Below are 26,007 nucleotides of genomic sequence, written 5' to 3' on the forward strand. Positions count from 1 at the left end.
CAACAATCTCAAGGACATGACATGATATACATTTAAATACACAACGCACGAGCCCAGGATGTTAGACAACAGGGCATTATATAAGGGAACAAATCAAGAGGGAACAGTGGAAACTAATTAAACATTGATGGGAGAGCTAACGAGGAGACGAGGGGGTGGGAACACAAACGAGACACAGCAGCACACAGACCAAACAAAGGCCATGTGCTACAACACAAAACATGGATACTGCCACGATCCTGCCACATGACTAAACAACTATGAATAACTATGACAGGAGGGCAGGATCATAACAGAATTTTGTACAAATGTAGTACGACTTCAGTATAATTTTACTTTGAACATAAGTTGCCCATTGTCAGCTAGAATGAAAGCAATGCAACATTATAAAATAGATTATTTTGTATCTTTCTTTTATTTAATATACCTGACTTTAACTTTTTTTTAACATGTAACTGCAAACATTTTTTATCCTTTTTCTTTGTAAAAAAACCCATTAAATTAAATTACATTTTCATTTAATATTTCAGTTTCATTTAATGTTTCAAAAGCAAGATGACAGTACAAACTTGAATTGTTGAGAATATTTTTTTTCAAAATCATGAACAACAGGAAAGTGAAATTAAATTAGCATAATATAAATTCTTAAAATAATGCATCCGTATTAGCAACAAGTGTTACTTTCATCCTGACATTTAAACACAATTTACTACACTTATTTAACTCATATGTGTGGTCTATCAATACCAGGTCAAATGTAACAAATGTAAAATGACTTCAGAATAATTTTACTTTGAACATAATTAGCGCATTGTTACTTTTGACCATAACTGCAGAGACCAAATTACAGTAACACACAGGTGGGTCAAAAGTAACACAACAGAATAAAATAGAGTTTTTGTGTTACACTTGTTTTTAGTAAATATTCATGACTATGACATTGTTAATATGTAACTGCTTATACATTTTGTCATTTCTCTTTGCAAAAAATAATTAAATTACATTTCCATTTTAAATTTCATTTTCATAAAATATTTCAAAAGTAACCCGACAGTACAAACTTGAATTGTTGAGAATAAAACATTTGTCAACAGTATGAACACTATGGACATTAAACTTTCATTAAATCATATTAGAATAGTATAAATTTTCAACATAATGAAACACTATTGGCAGTGGGACAAAAGTAACAATTGTTACTTTTGTCCCGACAGGAACTCCTGACATTTAAACCCAATTTACTTTTATTTTGAAAAACTGAGAAGGAAAACTTCAGGATGTGTTACAGCACTAAATTACCTGTAGATTGATCAGCATTGTAACACATGAAATGAGAAACACAGCGCGTTATGAGAAAAAGGGACCGCTTAAGGAATTTACTTATCATGTCAAAAACAGCTTTCTGGACCTACATGTGTTTTTAAAAAAAAGTTGCCAGCCAGCGCCACCGTTTTTCATGATTTTCACAAAAGTTTAATGCCTTCCAGAAAATGTTCTTCTTTAAATATATAAACATACAATATACCAAATGAAAGAACAGACCCGCATGCTTTAAAAAAAAAAAAAACGTTTCATCCTACCTTCAGTAGTTCTTTTGTAATCAGCTTTTAAATATGGGTAGGTTTCTGCAAAAACACCACATTTTGTGCAAAAAGCAGAGATAATTCCATTTTTCTGACGGACTTTTCATAGAGATCGCATTCAGAGCGATCTTTAAAACAGACACGGTCATGCAGCCGCTTGCCGTAGGGCAATACTTCCCGGTTTGAAAAGTTGCGGAAGGTATTGCGGAAAGCCGGAAATACTCGTCATTGGCAGGGAAGCGTTTTCTCTTGATTGACGAGATATCTCGTCAATGGCGGCGAAAGAGTTAATATGACTTGGGAGTAACGAGTCATCTCAGAGAATGATTTGTTCATTTTGTGTTGACCGCTCATGTGCAACATCTATTAGTTCTGTGCCGGAGAGAGAATTGATTAGTTCACCTCTCGAGTTTTCGGGTCCTCAAAATTATTTGTTCCTTTCACAAGTGACAACCCCGTATGCGCTATGCTATGCTATCTGTACCGGAAAGTAAAATGATAAGTTCATCTCTCGAGACTTCGGTCCGAGTCATTCGTTCTTTTGGCGCACAGTGATATATAATGTAACTATTGTTTATAAGGTTTACATTAACTAAATCTACATCCGCTATGGACTGCACAGCCTTATATTGGAAAGAGTCTGAAAACTTGAGAAATTAACTAATTAATTCTGTTTCCAGACGTTATACACAGCCTGTATAATGCTGTCACGGGACAGAAGCACAATATCTTGTACATGAGGACTGACTTAGAAAGTAAGCTAATTGTTTCAGTTAGTTTCTTGTGCAGGTTTCTATGTAAATGTCTAGAAATAATGAAATAAACATTTTTATTTATCATAACTTGTTAGAAATGTCACAATTGTTTGCATAAGTGGTTGCTCTGGGGAGGATTTGTGAAATGTAAACACGTAATCATATTCAAATGAATGAAAAGAACAAAATGTCTCGAAAAAAGATTTTGATGAACGAGATTCAAAGATCCGAATCAGACAAATAATCTGAACTTCCCATCACTAGTACTGACCAACAAATGATCCACCTTAATAATTAGTTGTCAAGATACAGTATGTCCAGATGAACCCTCAAAAACCTACTAGGAATATACAATGTAAACTACCATACCACAGACAAATACACAGTTGTCTAACACTTTATAGAAGGGATGAGACACAGTTCAAATGTTTAAATATTTATATTTTAAATGAAATGAATAATAAACATATTTAATAATCTATACTTATATTAAATTAATAGATTTTTTAAAAGACCTTTATAAGAGCTACAAATTAAAAGGTGAAATGGCTGTAAAAAGCATGATTTGCATTTTTGATATAGTCCTTCCAGAAAACCGCAGAGCTTTTTTGTGATTGTTGCGGGCAAAAATCCTTGATCTTGTGGCACGTTTTCTTAAAAAATGCGATGGAATATGCTGGATATTTATGCAATTTTGTGCAATGAAATTGCGGGAACTTGCAAAAACGTTTGCAGCTTTTGCTGCTTTTCAATTATGTTCACGTCACATAATCACGCTACTTCATAACGTTCCTATGGCAACAGGGGACATGGCTGTGCTTGTGTGTAAATGCAAAATTTTTCAACTTTCTGCTATAAGTGATTTTTGATACAAAAATATGGGGATTATGAAATCATGCCATCCCCGCATATTTTGCGCACGTAAATCTGTATTTGAAAAGATGTGGACTTTGGCTGATTATGCGTTGAATCATGTGATTGCATAATCACATTTTTCTGGAGGGACTGATAATACTAATTCTTTTTTTCTGCAAATGAACCCCTCCCATAATAAAAAAGCAGGGCCACAAACATTTAACTTAACATTTAAAGGAATCTGCTTTTTTCCAGTTAATTCCAGTGCTTCAGTATTTCAATCACTCTTTTTTTTTGCAAAATAAATAGATGCAGCTGAAATGCCAAAAAATGCATTTACATGAAGATCTTTATAAGAAGAAACCACAAAGGTGAACTGTTCATTACTTTAAAAGTCATTAACAATACTTTAACAGCCCGTATAAATGCACAAATTAGTTGTCAGCGCATTGTGATAAACGAAGCAGAAGTATCACAGCAATCAAAGAGATGAAGAAAGCTGGCAGTCGGCTGAAAGAAAGCTGTCCGGCAGGCGTTTTTAGCCGCCTAAAAAAGCTTTGGTGTGCATGCCTCCTAAATAACACACTATTCTGGTAGAGATGCTGGTGTTATATGTTTAGGTATGAGAATAATAATCCATTTAATCTTTTATATTTTCTAAGTGCCCACATTTTACTTAGTGAATAGCCAAATTAAACAATTAACTAGTTTTTTCTTTCATTTTAAACTATAAATAAGATTCTCAGTAAGACCAAATAAACATTCTCAAAAATATTTAAAAAATCGATTAAAAATACAATAAATACTTAAACCAATGAAATGCATTTTAAGCATCCCACAAATCAAGTACTTCAAGTATTTCTTTTATCATACGTCAGAATTGTTAAGATTGGTCAATGGCTCTGATTCCTGCTGTGGACGAGTGGAGATCCTTCACAATGACACATGGGGAACTGTGTGTGATGACGACTGGGACTTAACAGATGCTGATGTTGTGTGCAAACAATTAAACTGTAGCAGAGCCATCAGCGCCCCTCCCAGTGCAGCATTTGGTCAAGGAAGTGGAGCGATCTGGCTGGATAATGTTGGATGCTCTGGAAATGAGAATACCCTTACACAGTGCTTACACAGAGGTCTGGGACAACATGACTGTATTCATGGTGAAGACACTGGTGTTGTATGTGCAGGTAAGACAAATCATTTGTGAAAATAAGAGAGACTGCAGATAAATGGCATTTTGTTTTCAGAAGAATATTTATAAAGTACAGTTTTACCATGGACATAGGTCTTGGTTACAAGAATGATCATTTAATCACCATTACTACTCACACTTAAACAATTATTTGATTTTTTCTGTCTGTTACGTTTGCCATAATTATTACATTTTGCTTAAACCTTATAGTTACTGAAACATTTCCTGTGTAAATTTAAATATAAACTCATATTTTTTGTAGGTGATCTGCAGATGCCCACACTTACCATAATCTCTCCACATTCAGTTGTGTCTCCTGGAGAAAACATTCAGTTCAGATGCACAACACCTAATCCAAGATGTCATGTAAATGCTGAATTCCACCTGTTCAGAAGATCATCCACAATATCCTCTCAAACAAGTGTATCTAGTGTGACTTTCAATCTGACTGTAGACGTCTCACATCAGGATCAGTACAGCTGTGGTTACTCTTACAGGAATGACATCATCAAGTCTTACAGGAGTAACACTATTGAAATCACTGTAGGTGAGTGTGTTCACAATGAATTGCTGCTTTTTCTGCATTCCTGCACTTGTCACAGCCATTTGTAAATCATATATTAGTTCTAGATAGTCAACATGTCTTCCTCTTTTTTCAAGTGAACCTGCAGAAGCCCATTATTTCTCTCAGTGGATTGTTTGACTTTGGTCATCAGGGTTCAGTGATCACCAGAGGTCACAGCTTCACTATTACTTGTTCATCTGAATCTCAGTATTCTGGAGGCTTCGTCTATCTGTTCAGTGGATCAAACATCACCAGTAGTGAATCAGCTGTCAATCACTCAGCCGTCTTCATCTTTCCTGAGGCAGATTATTCACATGAGGGAAACTACAGTTGTGTTTATAAAGTGATTGTCTCCTCACGTACCTTCCATTCAGATGCGTCTGATCTGCTGCTCATAACTATAAAAGGTGAGTCATGGATGTTTGAACATTGTGTAGCCTACTAACCAGGCGTGAAGCTTAAGCTCTCTTGTAAACACATGACATCTAAACCAAGATTTAACGAGTGACAAAATTTTATTGATCTGATTAAAAGAGTAGTCCACTTTAAAGATGGGGCCCATCGACTTACCAGAGTGTTTTTTCCTACTATGAAAAGTCAATGGACTACTTCTTTAATGTTAAATAGTATTAGTCCAAAATCCTGCAGTGTGTTGTGATTGGCTGTTTCTCTTAGACAAATTTCATTCTATTGGAAATTTGCAATTGGTTGCATTTTGTCTAGTTTAAAAAGTTTAAGACGATATGAACTGCCGGTAAACTTGAAAACGTCTCTCTTTCAGCCTCTCTATTCCCTCTCAATGGTGCTGTTGTGTCAGCTGTACAACTATGTCTTCCTAGTGAAGAGAAGACGAAAGGAGAACAATAAGGAGATTCTTAAAAAGTGCTTTTTTAAGGAAGGTGATATTGGTTTGCAGTTTATAAATAAAGCCACATGATTTCTTTTAACTTACCAATAACAGTGTGTTTTCTAAATTTTTGTAAAAGTAATGTTATGCAATGTCTGTAGGTGCGGGAGATACATATAAAGGTGCATCACTAACAATGAAAAAGGCGATTGAGGACGTCTATCAAAAAGACCATTCAGATCATTCAAAACAGGATTATATGATTGCGGACACATGATCCTGAAGAAGATTATGTTAATGTTTATATTACAGAAAACAGAAGTATGGTAGACAGTAAATGTGATGATGACCTTTATGAAAATTATGTAATGAGTGAACCTAAAATACAGTCGATTTACCTTAGAGACAGCAATATTCATCAAAGACTGATGGCCCAGTTGTTGATGATGCCATGATAAAGTAGTTTGGTGCATCCTGTTAAATATATAAACTTTGTCCCATTGATGTTATGGGGTCTCTTGATGTCACTGTCTCTGCTTACACTTTCAAGCTTTGTTTCGTCTTTCTGTTTTCTTTAATTGTTTTCAGAATTATATATTAAAACAATATTGCTAATAAGATACATATTTAAAATTTTTACTGAAATAGTAAATTATGTTTTGCCATAAGAATAATTTTAATTTTCTGTCCTGATGTTTTTGTTTATTAACCCTCATAAGCCCCTATTTTCCTGTATACGTTAGAGTTCCCTGGGGGTAAAATTACCCCAGAAATTAAAAGGGTGATTTCAAAAAAATATATACATTTTTAATGATATAAATAATATATAATTTTTTTGTTTACTTCCCATCTATACAATAATGATGTGTTTTGGGAGATATGAAGTACTTTTGTACCGGTTTACCACTCAATTCCTCAACTACACCATTAGCTTGCCTGTAAAATATAAAATTTTTATGAAAAATTCACATAATTATTATCTAAATTGGATTTAAATTGTTTTTAGATATTGATCTAGATGTTATGTGTTGAATTCGACCCTTTAGTGTTTAGAAAAAACAGTTTTATGGTTACAGTTTAGGAAATAAATCACTTCGACCAGCAGATGCCCATAGAGACCCATTCATTTTACTGGATGTGTCCAACTGCTCAACATCTTTACTTTGATACATTTTGTGAATTTATGTTTATATAAAAATTAGAAAGGTCATTAAAAATAAAAATTATTTCAAATAGTAGATTTTTTTTGTAATTTTTGATGCATTTTTCAAATGTCTGTTTTTGCAAAATGCCACCGAAATTTGACTAAATGTAAGGGTGTTTGTCCGCGTGTGTGTGTGTGTGTGTGTGTGTGTCTGTGTGTGCGTGCGTGCGTGTTTGTAACTTTGTCTTTTTGTGTGTGTCTGTGTCTTTATGTGTGTGTTAGTTTTTCTGTGTCTTTGTGCGTGTGTGTGTGAGTCTGTTTGTTTGTGCGTGTGTATGTGTGTGGGCATCTTTGTTTTGCATCTATGGCTGTTTTTTGCTAAATTCTATAAGAAAGGCTATCTGTGGCAGTTATACCTTTGTGTGTTTGTGTGTGTGATTGAGGATGTCTTTTCTATATTTCATTTGTGCTCTACACTCTAAAAAAACAAACGGTGCTATATAGAACCAAAACTGTTGCTTTGGATCGTAATCATAGAAGAACGGTTTTTAGTGCCATATAGAACCGGTGAAGCACCAGTGAAGCACCTGTGTAGAACCATATAGGGGCCATATAGAACCACTATAGCACCAAATATGGTTCTACATAGCACTATATGGTTCTACACAGGTGCTTCACTGGTGCTTCACCGGTTCTATATGGCACTAAAAACGGTTCTTCTATGATTACGAGCAAAGAACTACTTTTGGTGCTATATAGCATCGTTTGTTTTTAGAGTGTAGTACCAGGCCTACCTTTCTGTGTCAAAATTTGATTTATTCTGGATGCATTGATTTTATTTGATGAATAACAATAATTTTTTTTTTTGTATTTCCCCATTCATTTCAATTAGGGTCATTTTGGTGAATTGTTTAAACCTCTTTAGAACGACCGAATCAAGCTCAGTTTTTTATATGAATCTTGACAGATAATCTGGAAAAGTCACAAAATCTTATTCCACTGAGATGAAGGGAACCATGTTTTTTAACCAAATAAAAGTGGCTTGGGGGTAAGATTTACCGCAATGGACTTATTAGGGTTAATAAAATGTGAAGAGGGTTGGGTCAGTTGTCTTGTGTTAGGCTGAGGAAAAACTCCAGTACAATCTGATACATGCTGGAAACATTTTAAAAAGAGGTTAATATTTTAACAGCATTTATTACTTTCTTATTACACTGTGATTAGACTGATGACACTGCAGGTCCACTGCCACATCAATTTGAATCTTTGGACCCTCACGTGCATACAGGAGAATGTGAAGATGAATGAGATGAAACGCATAAAGAAGTCTCGCACTGGTAGTGTTTTATAATCATGAAATAACTATTAAAAGTTTATCTTGCATAATGTATAATAATGGTGTTTGGATCAGCATTTTCATTTTGATCTATAACTGAAGGACACAGTAATATTTTGGTAGTGAAATAAGGTGTATTGCATTAACAATGGCCATTTCAGAACATATCAGAATGTATTTGTTCCTCTGCATAAATGCCCGAGTAGATTTTGAGCAATGTTTAGGGCCGTTGTTTTGTTGAAATATCCAGCCCCGTCATAACTTCAACTTTGTGACTGATAGCTCAACATTATTCTCAAGAATCTGCTGATATTAAGTGGAATCCATGTGACCCTCAACTTTAACCAGATTCCCAGTACTGGCACTGGCCACACAGCCCAACAGCATGATGGAACCTCCACCAAATTTTAGCAAGTGTTTTTCTTGGAATCCTGTGTTCTTTTGCTGCCATGCATAACACCGCTGTTATGACCAAATAACTTAATCTTTGTTTCATCAGTCCAGAGGACCTTATTACAAAAGGAAGCTGGCTTGTCCAAATGTGCGTTTGCAAACCTCAAGCGACTCCGGTTGTGGTGTGTGTGCAGAAAAGGCTTCTTTCGCATCAAAGTGCAAAGTGCGCTGAATGTTGAGTGATGCACAGTGACACCATCTGCAGCCAAGTTAATGTTATAGGTCTTTGGCGGTGGTCTGTGGGCTGTTCTTGACGGTTCTCACCATCCTTCGCCTTTGCCTCTCCAATATTTTACGTGGCCTGCCACTTAACAAGAACTGTGCCTGTGGTCTCCCATTTCCTCACTATGTTCCTCACAGTGGATACTGCCAGCTTATATCTCTGCGATAATTTTTTGTAGCCTTCCCCTAACCACAATGTTGATCAATTTTGTTTTCAGGTGATTTGAGAATTGTTTTGAGGCCACCATGTTGCCACTCTTTAGAGGAGAGTCAAAGAGACCAACAACTTGCCACTGGCCACCTTAAATACCTTTTCTCATGTTTTTTTTTATTTGAACATGTAAATGCAATTACAAAATATAAAACTAGAAAAACAAGACAAACAAAACACATGTTAACAACAAAATAAAAAACGTTTTATTCCAGTAACAAAGATATAAAACAACTAAATTTACATGTACAAAAGGGAGTAGGAAGAAGTAAAACTTATGTACTCCTACCCATTTAAACCCCTACTTTACTCAATGTTTAAATGTATAATCTATAAATCTCCAAATTCAAAAGTTCTACTTACATATATACTGTATTACACATACATAACATTATGTATCCACATATAAGTTATTCCATAAACTCAAATTATAAATAACACATGTGTTTCTTTATACCTCTGAAATATAATTTCTTTACACATCTTTTTAAAATGTAATATGTTTGTACATTGCTTTAACTCATTATTTAATTTATTCCACAATTTGACAACACTGACAGATAAACAAAAACTTTTCCTAGTAGTTTGAAAACTGGGAGTCAAAAAACCTTATCTGTATATTGCCAGGCAATCAATTTTTTCTAGCTTTGAACACAAATACAGCTGTTTGAAATTCAACCAGATCAATTAGTTTTAATGCTTTAGACTGTAAAAATAATAAGTTGGTATGCTCCAAATATCCTGTGTTATGAATTATTCTTATTGCTCTTTTTTGAAGTATAAATAATTTATGCAATGAATTTTGATACGTGTTTCCCCAAACCTCTACACAATACATTAAATACGGTAACACCATTGAACAATACAAAATGTAGCGTGATCTGTAATTTAGAATGTACTTAGCTTTAGCCAAGATTGAAATACTTCTAGACAGTTGAGTTTGGATATATTTTATGTGAGATTTCCAGCAAATCTTTGTATCAATAATCACTCCAAGAAATTTCGTTTCATAGACCCTTTCGATGTCCACATTATCAATCTTTAACTGAAATTGCTTGAATTACTATAGCCAAATATCATAAATTTTGTTTTGCTCAAGTTTAATGATAACTTATTTATATCAAACCACTTTTCTATTTTTTTTTATTCTAAAGTGATTGTGTCCAGGAGTTGTTCCAATTTATGACCAGAAACAAAGATATTTGTGTCGTCTGCAAATAGCACAAATTTCAGTAGTTCAGATACCTTACATATATCATTTATGTAGAGAATAAATACTTTTGGTCCTAATACTGACCCCTGGGGGACACCACAACTTGTCAACAAGGATTTCATATAGATTTTTATATAAGGCCTCATTTTTAAAGCGTTTTTACACACAGATTTGATCTTAGACCGTGCGTACGCTCAAATCCACTCCAACGCTCAGATTTATAAAACTTGTCTTTGACGTGGAAAAGTACTTACCTCCATGTCAGGTTCCGACTTGACGTACGCATGTTTCCTCGTGGCAATATTGCAGTATTGCAGGTAGGCATATTCAAAACTTTTACAGCGTCAACATCATCTGTATTAGAGCTTAGATCGGGCCCAAAAACCATAACCGAAGCCCCTGCATGTTGTGTCTGAGCCCGCCCGACCGACACAATAACTATAATGAGCCTGCAGCCCAATGTAAACCCGACAATGTTTTAATGTTTTTAGTGCGACGTGACGTTGTCAACTACAGTTCAGAGTTGTTTGAACTACAGATATCTGTTCAGAATTATCTTAATGAACTAATGCATCAAGGACGAAGCATGTAAACTGTGCTGTTTGTTTATTCAGAATAGAAACGTAATAAAAAACATGCAACAATGATCAAGAAAATGAACAAGAATAAAATGTGGATGGCCTATAGTAGAAGGACCTATACTCTAAAATAATTTAACAAGGTTTTAGAATATATTTTAAACAAAATATGTTGGCCTATTTTGATATTTTAAAATGTAGGGCTATTATGATGCAAAAAGGTGGCGCCCAAGCTATAGGTCAGGAAAAATTTTCTAGTTCGTCATTTAAAAAAAAAAACATTAAAAAATATAGCAAAATTTTTTGGGGTGTTTAACGCACATGTAAATGTTACAGAACATGTGCTTTATTGAATGAAAGTAAAAACGATTGAATTTAATTATTAAAACGACGTGAAAGGAACTAAATTGTAAAGCCTTGATGTACAATAAGGGACATGCGACATTTAATAGTGGTGGGTATTTCAAAAATTCATATAAATTATGCCCATGCTGAATGCTTTTAGAACTCCGCCTTGTAAACACCCCTAATTTAATTCATTAACATATAAATATTAAATTATCAAAGGCCAAATTCTCTGACTGCTACAATGACGAGTGGTAAGAAAACATATTTGTCGGGACACCATTTCAGTGTGTTTGGTTTTCCTTACTAAAGATGTTAAAGGTGCTGCAATGGTACTAAAGTTTTTAATAAAAAGTCTATAAAGGTTTTCAAAACCTAGAAAATGTTGGAGGTCTTTTACAGTTTGGGGTTTTGGCCAGTTCCATACTTCACATACCTTCTGCTCATCCATAGCAACACCCTTTGGACTGATGACATATCCCAGAAATGAAGTTGAGGTAGAATGAAACTCGCATTTCTCCACCTTGGCTCAAAGTTAATGTTGTATGAGATGTTGCAACACTGCCCTGACGTGTTGAAAGTGTTGTTCTTGGGAATCTGAGTAGATCAATATGTCATCGATATACATAATGAAGAAGTGGTTGAGCATATCTCTGAAAACGTTATTGATAAAGGACTGAAAGATGGATGGACTATAAGAAAATCCAAACGGCATGACCAAATATTCATAGTGTTGGTTCGCGTCTTCCATTCATCTCCGTCACGGATGCGACTTAGGTTGTAGGCCATGCGCAGGTCGAGCTTGCTGTAAACTTTGGTGTTTCGAAGCTGTTCGCGGGCTGCTGGAACTAGTGGTAGTGGGTATCTGACCTTGACTGTGATTTCATTGAGCCCTCCATAGTCAATACATGGGCGAAGACCACCGTCCTTCTTCTCTATGAAGAAAAACCCTGCTGCGGCTGGAGTGGACTTCCGAATAAACCATTTGGCTAATAATTAGTTGATGTATTGCTTCATGGCTTGGGTTTCGAGTCCTGACAGGGGAAAAATTCGACCCTTGGGGGGTTGTGTGTTGGGAAGCAGCTCGATCGCGCAGTCACATGATCGATGATGTGGGAGTTGTGTCGCTTTGGTTTTGCTGAATGCCACTGCCAAATCATGGTACTCACTGGGTACGTTGTCAGGGAGAGAGATAACAGAGTTTACTGGAGTCAGAACAGCAGGTAACTCAGGTTGTCTTCGTATACACTTAGTCTGGCAGGTTGAGCTCCAACTCACGATTTCTTTGTTACTCCATGAAATCAGGGGATCATGTTCATGCAGCCAAGGGAAGCCAAGGATAATGGGGTTGTGAGGTGACGGCATGGCGTAGGTGGTGATGTTTTCGGAGTGATTAATTGAGATGTCCAGAGTTATTGCTTCGGCATGACGTGGCCCGAGCCGTGCCTGTTAACCATAAAATACATGTTAAGTACACCGGGTAATTAACAACAGAACTCACAATAAATGCAATGTATAATAGATATTAACTCTTTCGCCGCCATTGACGAGATATCTCGTCAATCAAGAGAAAACGCTTCCCTGCCTTTTTAACCCAGAAGTATTGTCCTATGGCAAGCGGCTGCATGTCCGTGTCTGTTTTAAAGATCGCTCTGAATAGGATCTCTATGAAAAGTCCGTCACAAAAATGGAATTATCTCAGCTTTTTGCTCAAAATGTGGTGTTTTTGCAGAAACCTACCGATATTCAAAAGCTAGCAAGTTTTTAATAGGGTAGGATTTATCTTTAGTGTGCTTAGAAAATATACATAAACAGTGCTTATTTGAGCTGTTAGCCAAGCTTAAAAAAAAGCTTAAATAATCATAATATTCTGAGACAAAGGATTATGGGTGTTCCTTACAACATGTACTGCTAAAGTTCATTCACTTGAATGTTTTAGTTTAATTAATTTTATACACTTAAAAGTTAAATGAACTAAGATTTTTTAAGTAAATGTCCATAACTCAAAATATTAAGTGATGTTTACATCATGAAGACAATGTGTTAACAGTGTAGCATACTTTAAAAATAAATAAATTCAAACTAAAATTTAAGAGTCTGTAATTTTGCTTTACTGATACCAAAGATTTTCTTAAAATCAAAGATTAAAACCTGTCAGAATGTTACCTGAGTAAAACTCCCCCAGCTGCTACCCTGATTTGCATTTGTATAGCTCACAGCATGTTCATTTACATGTTAAAGCCTCCCCTAGAATTAGGGGAAGGGGGGACAACTTCCAAGCAAGACCCACGTCAACTTCTGACAACTTACGGCAGTTTTCGGTGTTGGCTGCAAATTGTCGTGCGCAGTCGTAAACTTGGAGTTTCACAGCAATCTACAGTGCCACATTCTGACGAAAAGTCCACTTTTCATGCAGTGTTAGCTGCTAACACATCTCTCACACGTGCAAAGCACACACCTCATTGCAATCTCACGCAATGCACTGTTCACCCGTTAACAGTACTCAAACAAACTACATTTACCAAGTTGATAACTTGAACTACTGGTCAAATTTAACATCACATAGAATACTCTCTCACAATTAATAATTTAAAGATAACATGAACACTTGTAACAGTATTTATCATAAAATAATCAGAGTTCATAAAATCGTACCTTTCCTCTCTACAGGGGCGGATTTAGTGATTTGGGGGCCCAAGGCAAAACCATGTGTGTCGGGGCCCTAACTATGCACCCTTTACTGTATTTTTCTATCTCTTTCTCATTGCTATCTCTATCTCTTTTTTTCTCGAGGAAGATGTTTCAGCCCCCAATGAGGTTGAGATTAATATATTGTGTGTATATATATATATATATATATTAGCTACCGTGGCCTCAGGGTGCAAAAATAAATTACAATGGTAAATTACTTATTTACAATATTAAAAAAAAATTTACAAGTTTTTAAACAAATTTACACGTTTTTTTAACAACTTTACAAGTTTTTAAACAAATTTACAAGTTTTTTTAATGAGTGAATACATTTACAATGAGTGAATAAATTTTAAAGTTTTTTTTAACAAATTTACAAGTTTTTTTTAACAAATTTACAATGACCGAACAAAAGTAAAAGTTTTTTAACAAATTTACAACGAGTGAACAAATGTACAAGTTTTTTAACAAATTTACAATGAGCGAACAAAATTACAAGTTTTAAAACAAATTTACGTTTATTACGGAAAGGGTAGGTACAACACGCTGACGTCACGCATGTGAGCCTCCGGTGAGAAACCCGGAAGTATCGCCGTGAATCACATGAGAGTTGTGAATGCGATGTTGTGTATTAGGCTGTACATAATATTAACGAAAGAGAGTGATAATATATAACCTTTCATCGCTTCCGAAGTGACTAAAAGGGATATTGGACCTTATTTTCAGGTAAGTGAAATTGTTTTAGTTTGCTAACGCTAGCTTTCCAAGTTGAACACGTTTTGGATGGCAGTTATCAAAATAATTCACTCACTTTCTCATTAGATTACAGACAACACGAGAGGGTGCTTAGAACTTTTTAATCAGGACTGCATTGTTTGTTCGCTCCCGGGGTTACATAGACTGAAACGGGGAAGCGTGACGAGTTTGTTTACATGGTGCTATAAACTCCAACCCAGGAGGACACTTCAGAGGAATCACAGGGATAACATGGTGTGATTTTTTTTTTTTTGTCAAAACCAGAACTGACTTCCGAATCCACCTGGAACGCATTTACTTTGATGGAGATTTGGGCGGAGGCTAAACCCTCCAAATAGTATATTTAGAGAAATGGAAGTCAGTAAAAATTAAGTTGGACTCATTGTTTTTAACAACTGGCTACCTAACACATGCTTATAAACCCAGGAATAGCACACACACACACACACACACACACACACTTCTAACAGACATGCAATGCACACATTAGATACGTGTTAAGAAAAATAACTGTACAGTTTTAGAACAACTCATTTATACATTAAATAAACTTAATTTCACTCATTGTTCAAAATATAGTTTTATTTATAAATGAACTTCAATGTATATTGTCTCAAGTATGAAAAAATATATATGTACATTTTTAGAACCAATCATATTTACATTAAAAGCCAGTGGGTACTAACACACTTTTTTACACAGGGCCATGTAGTTTTGACTTTTTTCCTTTAATATTAAAAACCTTCATTTAAAAACTGCATGTTGTGTTCACTTGGGTTTTATTCTTTGACTAATATTTTAATTTGTTTGATGATCTGAAACATTAAAGTGTGACAAATGTGCAATGGTGGCATGGGAGGTCTGGATGGGGGCTAACACTTTTTCACACCACTGTATATAAAGTTGTTCCAATGTATATTTTCTATCTACTGTACAAATTGTAACAATAAAGCAAAGTAAAAACATTTAAATGAAAAACGTTTGTTTTTGGGATTAAAGGAATTTTTTACCCAAGATATAGATGGTTTGTTTTTTCATTGGAACAGATTTGGAGAAATTAAGCATTACATTGCTTACAATGGGATCCTCTGCAGTGAATGGGTGCTGTGAGAATGAGAGTATTTAACACAAACTATGATTGTGTTTATGGTGTGCAATATAGCGTGTGTTCATGTTTTGTGACAATATTTTTCACATAATTACTCTCTATAGCGCTGTTTTCACTTTCCTAAAAATGAGCTGATGTTTTCTTTGTTCTATAAAGTCCCTCCTTCAGAAATACCTATAGAGTTCTGATTGTGTAGTTTGTTTAGTGTGCTGTGATTCAACAGCAGCTTAGCTTAGTAGAGCCACTTGAGCTTAGCTGGTGACTGACGTATTCCAGTGGGCGGAGGTAAGTAAAAAAAAACTCTTCTTTGGATGTCATTCAAACGGAAAGTAGAGGGCTGTAGTCCAAACTGGCTGTTTGCTATAGGCTTTGAAAGGGAAATTCTATTAAAGAAAATATATTGTTGGTATAGAATTTTGAGCTTTATAATTTTACAGATATTATTTATGCTCTAACAGCAACATTGCACACCAACTAAAGTTTAAATAATGGAATCAGGATAAACGGGACCTTTAAACCTTACAGCTAAATCTGCGGAAAGAAGACCCTGCCTCATACGGCAGAGAAACAAGAAAAACTGATCCAAGACACAAATGTTGCGATAATCTTCCATAATAGGAGATGTTTTCAGGTAATCATAGTGTTGCAATGCCCCAGAATCACTGTTAGATCTGTGTATTGAGAAAGAGGAGAAAATTGCATGAAAAAAAGAAAGATCAATGAGGACATAAGATTTTTTTGTTCTAATTTTCATCAATGAATTACATGCTTAATTTTTTTTCTCACTCTTCTCTTGTGTTCTGATCAGGAAACGAATGGTGGTCCTCCTCTTCTTCCTTTAGTGTTTCAATATCACAGACACTGGAAATTAACATAATCATGATTGCAGTGAAGTCTATTTATCTATCTATCTATCTATCTATCTATCTATCTATCTATCTATCTATCTATCTATCTATCTATCTATCTATCTATCTATCTATCTATCTATCTATCTATCTATCTATCTATCTATCTATCATAAATGTCAGTTTGCTTAGGCAACATTAGAGTATTTGTAATTTGATAAAACATTACAGTACTGTCACACTCAGAGAGGTTTAAATGATTAAATGAAAACATAATTTATAGTATAAATTTAGCTAATTTTAACAAATCGTCTCATTACATAAAATCCTAATCTTTTAAAGATTATTCAGATTATATCATCGAACAAGTTAACGCACCCTTGATTCCTCTGAAGTGTCCTCCTGGGTTGGAGTTTACAGCACCATGTAAACAAACTCGTCACACTTCCTCTTTTCAGTCTTGTAACACCGGGAGCGAACGAACAATGCAGTCCTGATTAAAACGTTCTAAGCACCCTCTCGTGTTGTCTGTAATCTAATGAGAAAGTCAGTGAATTATTTTGATAACTGCCATCCAAAACGTGTGCAACTTGGACAGCTAGCGTTAGCTAACTAAAACTATTTCACTTACCTGAAAATAAGGTCCAATATCCCTTTTAGTCACTTCGGAAGCGATGAAAGGTTATATATTATCACTCTCTTTCCGTTAATATTATGTACAGCCTAATAGACAACATCGCATTCACAACTCTCATGTGATTCACGGCGATGCTTCCGGGTTTCTCACCGGAGGCTCGGATGCGTGACGTCAGGGTATTGTACCTACCCTTTCCGTAATAAATGTAAATTTGTTTCAAAACTTGTAATTTTGTTCGCTCATTGTAAATGAGTTAAAAATCTTGTAAATTTGTTCATTCATTGTAAATTTGTTTAAAAACATGTAAATTTGTTTAAAAACTTGTAAATTTGTTCACTCATTGTAAATTTGTTAAAAACCATGTAAATTTGTTCACTCATTGTAAATTTGTTAAAAAACATGTAAATTTGTTTAAAAAACTTGTAAATTTGTTCACTCATTGTAAATTTGTTAAAAAAACATGTAAATTTGTTTTTAAAAAAATTGTAAATTTGTTAAAAAATTGTAAATTTGTTTTTAATCTTGTAAATAAGTAATTTACCATTGTAATTTATTTTTGCACCCTGAGGCCACCGTAATTAGGGCTGTCAATAGATTAAAAAAATTAATCTAGATTAATCGCATGATTTCATGAGTTAACTGCGATTAATCGCAAATTAATCGCACATTTTTATCCATTCTAAATTTACCCTAATTTAACACTTTTCAGGTTTTTAATATTCTATATATGAAGAGTTTGGTTCCAAAACGCAATAAATCCATTTTGACAAATTTTGGTAAAAACGTGTTTTCTATACCAAGAAAGTGACAAGATGAAAACAACTATTTTCTGTTACAAACTTTCACACAGCATCTTTAGGTTATAATAACATTAAAAATTCAAATCCATAGGTTGATTTTCAAAGATTTATTATAAAAACGGATTATTTTTTCACAAAATGCAATAAATCCATGACAAATTTTTATTCAAAATGCTATAAATCTATTGAATCAATAGCCTATATAAATGTGCATTCATCTTTGCCATGTTATATTCATTTAGTTGACTAGTTGTACACACTAATTAAAATATAAACATTAATGTTATTAATCAAAACACTTCCTTTGTCATATTAAGAACCCTGTCATTGCGATTATACTTGACGTCTTCGCTTAACGTCTTTCACAGAGATCAGCTGTAAAATGTTTTGGTCCTGCTCGATTTTCGTTGACTTTGAGTAAAATTATGTAAAGTTTTTCATAAGATCCTCTGGGGTCAATGTGTTAGCATGAGAAGCTTGATGCTGTCGGGAGAACAAGCACCCGTCTCCCGAGTGCCTCTCAGGGAAATTATTAGATGTTGATGGCTTACGTTTCTTTCCCATCACAGAAAACCATCACAGGTTTATCAATGCAATTAAAGTATTATTTTGTTTTGTTTGTTGATCACAAAGTACAAAGTAGATGAGGAAAACTAGGACTCCATGTACTCAGCGTGCCGCCATGTTTGTTTACATTGCGTGAATGGTGCGCTGTGGGATTTATTGCGTTCTGTAAAAAAGTGGGAGTGGCGTTTATCGCATTTTGGGAAAAAAGGGAGAAAAGATGACAGAATAACACGGCGGATATTGGATTTTGCGTAAAATTAAGAATTTACTTTTAACTACTGACCTGATATAATGCTGATTTTGGCAGTAACTCATTTTTTTCAAAAATGGCGTTTATGGCGTTTTGGAACCAAACTCTTCATATATAGATGCTTTATGCAAATGTATGTTAACAATAGCCTGTTTACATTTTTAACAGGATCATCAGCCATTGTTTTGTATACGAATTTTCCTTTAAGAATATTTTTCTTTCTCCATTTGTGTTTGCTGCTGTATCATTTGTGACCTGTGCTGGCAAGTTGAGTCAGAATTAGCCAATTTAAAAAAAAAATAGTTTGACATTCTCTATTAAAACATAGAACAATGCATGATTTGTTGAAATATAACAAAATATGACAGAACTACACGTGTTTGAAGATGAAAGAGTCAAATTACCACAAATATTACCACATCCATACATTATATTACCACATCAATACCTTAAAATCACTGGTAAGACTAATAGATTTAGCACACACAAGGCAAAAACATCATCAATGTATGTTCAACTTTTTTCCTTTTGTTTGATTGACATTGAGACAGACTGCTTAAAATCTAAGTGATCTAATATAATGTTACACATCAGATATTTTTACCCAACAGTTAACCAAACATTTACTTAAGACATAACAGATTATAGATCCTACCTGCGTGAATTCTTATAAAAACAGATATTTGTAAAACTGTAATTTTGTGTAGATGTCTCCAAGTCGCGCACTCGCGCGTCTGTGTGCACGCGCTTCAGATGTCAGTCAGTCAGCGTGAGGGGATCGCTTTTAAGTCTTGTCGCTCTTAATAACTCTTTAACATTAATCAGGTACCGAACTTTATCTCTCTTAATGACTATTTTAACATCAAGCAAGTCAGGGCCGGCCCTGGGCATAGGCGGAATAGGCAAATGCTAAGGGCGCCGCCGACCCCTTGGGGCGTCCGTGCGCCCAAATTATTATAATTTTTTTAATATATGTATTTAACATTTAACTATAAATATTTAATTTTGCACAAGAAAACAGCATTTATTAATGAATTATTAGTAGCATAGTATCTCGGAAGATCGTGCTTGTTAAATAGCTCTGTCTGTGACTATACTGCACTGAAGCGGCAGTTTAAAATATAAACCCAGAATTCAGCGAACGTCAAGAACAAGAAAACGAAAAACAACAATCAGACAGAGACGCGGAATTTACATAATGTTACACAGACCATGTTTAAATTTCAATGTTTCTGCACAGAAATACCAACTTGTTCACTTTGTTTGGTATTAATAAGCTGCGCATTGGAGTGCTGGCCGCAGTGCTGAAGACGCGCTCGGACGGAGTACTGGTGGCAGCACAGATATGCACTGCAACCTATTGGAAACTAGTATTCGTTATTATATAATTATTATTCGTTATTTTACTTTATTATTTCCACTTAAGAAGAGTTCTGCACTTTTTGTTTCAATATTTCTCTTTATATAAATACTATTTTGTACTTATCTATAATTTCATTACTAACCCAACTAACTCATCTGCGCTTTCCGATAGGTTGCACGTAAGGGGAAAAGTATAGCTTTCTTCCCCTTGAGAAGAGTTGTGCACTTTTAAACTTTTTTAAAAAAATATCTCTTTAAAAAACTTTTTCTTTATTTTACTAACCCAACTAATGACTCCTCCGCTTTCCAATAGATTGCACGTAAATATGTGTGTATATGTGCCATCAGTACTCTGTCAGAACGCGTCTTCAGCACCGCGGGGAGCAGCCAGCACTCCAATGTGCAGCTTATTAATACCAGACAAAGTGGTATTTCTGTCCAGAAACAATGAAATTTAAACACGGCCCGCGATAACGTTATGTAAATCCCGTGTCTCGGTCTGATTGTTGTTTCTGTTTTCTTGTTCTTGACGTTCGCTGAATTCTGGGTTTATATTTTAAACTGCCGCTTCAGTGCAGTATAGCCACGAAGCTATTTAACAATGAGCGCAATCTCCCGAGACATTACAACATGCTACTAATAATTAATTAATAACAGCTGTTTTCTTGTACACAATTAAATATTTTAAGTTAAATGTACATTGTTAAAACATGTAAAAAAGACAAGATTTTAACAATATCAAGATCAAATGCCTGAGTGACAGGGTATTGTGTGTTTGTGTGTGTTTCCAAAATATTTTCAAAATAAAGAAAAACAAGACAAAGCTGTGCAGTTTGTTTCTGTGTAAGTTTATGAACAAAATGATTGGAACACAATTGTGATTCTGTGATTCTAAAGGGCACCAGGTGAAATCTTGCCTAGGGCAGCAAATTGGCCAGGGCCGGCCCTGAAGCAAGTCCTGCAGTCTATTTTTTAAGTCATGCATAAAAGCGAAACCAAAATGAATTGAGACGCATTTTTGTATTAGATTAAGCATTAGGAGGACGGTAACGTTACACCTCTCAGACGTATAAATAAAGATCATTTCAGATGTCCAACGAGCATTTAAAGCATTGGATTTGGTAGACGATTTGCTTTATGTTCTTATTTCTATGAAAACCTTTTACTCATTTAGAGAGAGTCACATTTGTCTGCGTCTCTGTTCATTCAACTATGGGCTGGACCAAGGGTCAAACAGAAATTGCGCGTTGCGTTAATCTCCGTTAATAAAATTAGTGGCGTTAAAATGAATTGCGTTAACGCGTTATTAACGCGTTAATTTTGACAGCCCTAATATATATATATATATATATATATATATATATATATATATATATATATATATATATAAAACAGTATATATACACAGTATTATGATTGGATTTTATACTAACCACAGTACTAGATGGTAAAAAGATGTGTATAACATTTCTGTACTTTTTTATTTTACTTTGTGTACTGAATTTCTTTAATATATTTTCATTAAATGCCAAATTACATCTACAATATACTTTAAATTAAAGTACTTTGTATTCAAATGAACACAATACGATGAGAAGAAACAATATGGTTTTAAAGTGCAATCATAGGTGTTAAGGACCCAACATCCTATAGGAAAATTCAAATGCAGTAGCCACCGTTCAACCTGAAGAGGGCAGCACTCACACGTTTTTACACCATATTGCAGTAGCATTGAAACACTTTCCAAATGTCAAAAAAAAAAACTTACTAAAATCAATGAACAGCGCTAATAATGCATCATTCTTACAGATCATTAACTAAAAACGTTGGTTTAGGGTTTAGTTACTCTTTAAGAACTCAAGATAAGATAAACAAGGGGTGAAATTTGACTTTATACAGTGGATGGTAAAGCGTCATGTATTGCTTCTGCATTACATTATGTAAACAGTTTTTATATTAATGAACTAAACAGATGTCATCTATCAGTTAATGTACACATCTTGTACTTTGACATTTGCTAGTGAAACACAGGGCAAAGCCGATGCATGCTAAAAGTTACCGTTTTCACATGAGATTTAAATGAGACTGAAGCGATCACAAAGTCGTGTGCAGATTGTGGAAGGAATTACAATCTTTAGTGGGCAGACATTTCGGCGGACTAAAGCTTACCTAAATGCTACTGTACCTGAGATTACACGCTAATATTATATAATCTGTAGAACCTGTGCGGAGCATAAGTTACTCACCGGCACACTATCAGTGTCCGTGGCCGACAGAGAGCTGTGTCTGACGGAAAATAGGTTGCTGACCGTGGTGGTGTTTGTGTGGTGTGAAGAAAAGCGGAGACTTTGGCTTTATTTTTGTGAGATTTTTTCTGCTCCATTGGTGTAGCTACGTTTTACTGTTAGTTTATTTTCTTGCAGCTTCGCTCTTTTAATGTATCATACTCACTCGCTGCTGCCTGCAGCTCTGTTCGCTTTGTTGATTTGAGCTACGCGCTAATATGCGGTAGTGCATGGAATGATCCACTTTAACTATAATGGGGGGCGGATTCGTGCAGATGTAATAACGTTCACACCTTTTAGGGAAATATACTGAAAAACACAAAATATGTTTAAATACAATTCCTTATTAAACAAAATTATGATAGTCTTCTGGGAATCTTGATTATAACCAGGGGCAAAAAGTGGCAGCTCACCAAGTACACCCCTGCATTTTGGGGCCCCTTGGTAAGGCGGGGCCCAAGGCAATTGCCGACGTTTGCCTAATGGGTAAGTCCGCCCCTGCCTCTCTAGAGTTATTGCAGGAAAGAGGATAAACTTCCGATTGCGCTGCAAGTAGAATCACTCACTGCGTATGATGTCAGTCGGCGTACATACTATATTTAATAAAAGTGTGCAACGATTTCAAAATAAAAGGCCCCAAAACAGATGGTAATAAAAAATAATAATAATAAAAAAGAACAAATTATTTATAATCTGGTGTAACAACATATCCTTGCTACATCAGCAAGGATGAGATGTTCAGGGCTTACCAAAATAGATATAGCAGTGGACAAGAGCATAAAATTGTCCAGTCCAGAATTCCTGCCAACACTACAGGGCCAGTGAACAGTAAGAACTGTTGGAATTCAGTCGCCTTCCAACGGTCCAATTTTCTAAGCGACCGTGGTCTCCTGGCAAACTCAATTGGCACGTAGGGCCTCATTGACTGGAGTTTGTCTGACATCCTGTCTATTTTTGATGCCGGCAGTCTTACTGTTAATGGACCCCGGAGCCAGGTCTGAAGCAGTTTCCTTACGATGCCCAAACAGACTAGATGCATATAATCCAAGGGAAACTGCGATACCATGTCAACCCTCGTGGTGGTTTAGTCATCAGCCATCAGGTTGAATGAGATGTCAGTTCTCTGGGGTGCTCTGATCCAGGGAATGTCATACGACGGTTCTGGTATTGCCCCGGGTCTAGGCACTTATTGCACCCATGGTAAGCATTATGGCCCTTTGTTTTTTTCACAAAGGACCATGCAGGGGCCTCACAGATTACCATGTGAAGCTTTATTTTATTGTTCGTATCTCCAAAGCAAAACCCAGCCTCTAACTCCTGTAGTTCGTTGACAAAATCAGTGGCCGAATTAGGTTTTTTTGGTCCACAGTACACGCAATGACCACAGGTTCCTTCATGGGGATGGTAACCAGTAAGCTAAGGATGAGCCACAGCTGTACAGTTGAACTTTTAAATAAAGGAAGACCATCTATATTAATCTGCAGCCCCAATGTCATGCCCTCTGCAAGTGTTTTGGCATATTTGCTTATAGTGTCCTTCAAGGAGGAAAGAATGCCAAAGTGATGGTAGTTCCCACCAGCCTTCTCCTGAATAAGCATAATCCATTTTTTTTCTTGAGAAGGGTCCTACCATCCTTTGGCAGATTGGGATGGGTTATATGGAGTATTCTCAACAGTGCATTCAGGGCATCGAGAGAAATGCCCAAACTCACTGCCCAGTTGGCAATGTTATTGCAAAGTGATGTCGTCATCATTTTCCGAATCCGAACCTGATGTTCCATCCCCATCAAAATACATATCATCAAAATCTGCCTCCAATTCCATTTCCTCTTCAGTAAAAACTTTGGCATTGAATGTGCAGCTGAAGAGGGTGGGGTAGTGTTCTCAGAAAGAACTCTGCCATCTGCTCGTATTCCTGTCATGTCCATATCAGTCATATCAATCATGTCTGTCCTAATTTGATGAACCCTTAAGGTTGACAAGGAGACAGGCAAAGTCTTTCTATTCATTTTTGCTCGAAATGAGAAATTTCAAGAAAGTCAGGTTGCAGGTTTTGTTTCAAGACAGGTTGCAATCAGGTGTGTAAAATGTATAATTGTTTCTTCTGTTGTATTTAAATAAATACATTGTTGAATGGTGGTGTTGTCTGTTTTATTGTTACAAAGTAGACAATAACATAAAATTAGAGCAACATTGAAAATTTGGAATGCACTTATTGATTTGGCCCCATGAATAGGTCTAGACTGACATAAAAAAAAAAAAGGTCTAGACTGACATTGAAAATGAATCTATTACAACATCTCAATCCAGGTGGGAGGCGTTTTTTGTGGTCTATCTGCTTGACCTTGACATTTACTTTGTTTGAAAATAATTATATTAAGTTGGTATTCATTAACAACAATAGAAGAAAGTATCTAAAAAGTTGGTATTCATTTCATAGAAATACCTAATATTTGTTTAATGTATAACAGGCCTTGTGATTTGAAACATTGCATTTGATTTGGAAGAATATTATGTCATGAGAGGGGGTTTAGCGAAAAATCTGCAGCTGGCAGCAGTAAGAAGCTGCCACTGGCAGCCGACCATATACCTGCCAAAAAGGCAGACATCAGCTGCCATTAATAACCAGAAGTCGAAGATGAATGCCACTCTTAGCCTGTCAAATAAGTTATCATATCAAATTGTGTACAGGTGCTGGTCATATAATTAGAATCTGATCCAAAAGTTGCTTTATAACTAATTCCATTCAAAAAGTGAAACTTGTCTATTATATTCATTCATTACACACAGACTGATATATTTCAAATGTTTATTTCTTTAATTTCAATTATTATAACTGAGAACTAAGGACAATTGGAATATTACTTAAGACAAATATAAAGAAAGGAATTTTAGATATCTGGGAAACTTAAAAGTATGAACTTTCGCCTGACCTTAACCCCATAGAAAATCTATGGGGTATTGTGAAAAGGGATGTGTTCCACTCCAGTTTTCTTGGTACATGTAGAGCAAATACATATCTGTAAAAGTACTGCAGTAGTAGAGAGAATACAACAGACACATTGGAATCATTGAACAAAGTTTGTAATGTATTGATGAAAACACTACAGTACAATCACAACAGGTCACATCACTTCACAATCTGCACTCAATCATCAGTAACAAGTTGGCAGAATTGGACAAGCAATTACAAGGGCCTGCATCTATACAGTACATTGATAATTGGTTCATGCTCCATGCTTATTGGTTACAATGAACCTCATTATCTTGAAACTTTCATGATTTTCAGTAAACATGGAAGATTCTTTGTCTGTTTCCATACAACTATTACGAATAATGGAACAGTTACTCATCATTTTGGGCAGTTGTATTGATTGATAGTTAGATCATTGTAAGAAAATGAAT

General features: G+C 35.3%; 1 protein-coding gene and 2 long non-coding RNA genes across 4 annotated transcripts; 2 read left to right on the forward strand and 1 right to left on the reverse strand.

Moving 5' to 3' along the window:
• The first annotated feature begins 3,944 nt into the window (after positions 1-3,944).
• LOC129425156 (uncharacterized) lies at positions 3,945-7,000 on the forward strand. Its single transcript, XM_073856643.1, has 5 exons — positions 3,945-4,380; positions 4,648-4,932; positions 5,046-5,293; positions 5,732-5,849; positions 5,959-7,000. The coding sequence occupies exons 1-5, from the start codon at positions 4,008-4,010 to the stop codon at positions 6,072-6,074; spliced, it is 1,140 nt and encodes a 379-aa protein (XP_073712744.1). The 5' UTR covers positions 3,945-4,007; the 3' UTR covers positions 6,075-7,000.
• A 7,165-nt stretch (positions 7,001-14,165) lies between these two features.
• Positions 14,166-15,006, forward strand: LOC141351064 (uncharacterized). Its single transcript, XR_012359220.1, has 2 exons — positions 14,166-14,716; positions 14,813-15,006. It is a non-coding gene; the product is annotated as an uncharacterized lncRNA (long non-coding RNA).
• A 301-nt stretch (positions 15,007-15,307) lies between these two features.
• LOC141351061 (uncharacterized) lies at positions 15,308-17,491 on the reverse strand. Of its 2 annotated transcripts, none has more exons than XR_012359213.1 (4): positions 17,334-17,491; positions 17,081-17,237; positions 16,641-16,715; positions 15,308-16,525 (listed from the first exon to the last, which is right to left on the reverse strand). It is a non-coding gene; the product is annotated as an uncharacterized lncRNA (long non-coding RNA). The 2 variants fall into 2 exon arrangements; XR_012359214.1 differs by having other exon boundaries at positions 16,620-16,715.
• Positions 17,492-26,007: the final 8,516 nt, after the last annotated feature.

This window comes from Misgurnus anguillicaudatus, chromosome 19 (assembly GCF_027580225.2).
Source record: "Misgurnus anguillicaudatus chromosome 19, ASM2758022v2, whole genome shotgun sequence".
Classification (NCBI taxonomy): Eukaryota; Metazoa; Chordata; class Actinopteri; order Cypriniformes; family Cobitidae; genus Misgurnus; species Misgurnus anguillicaudatus.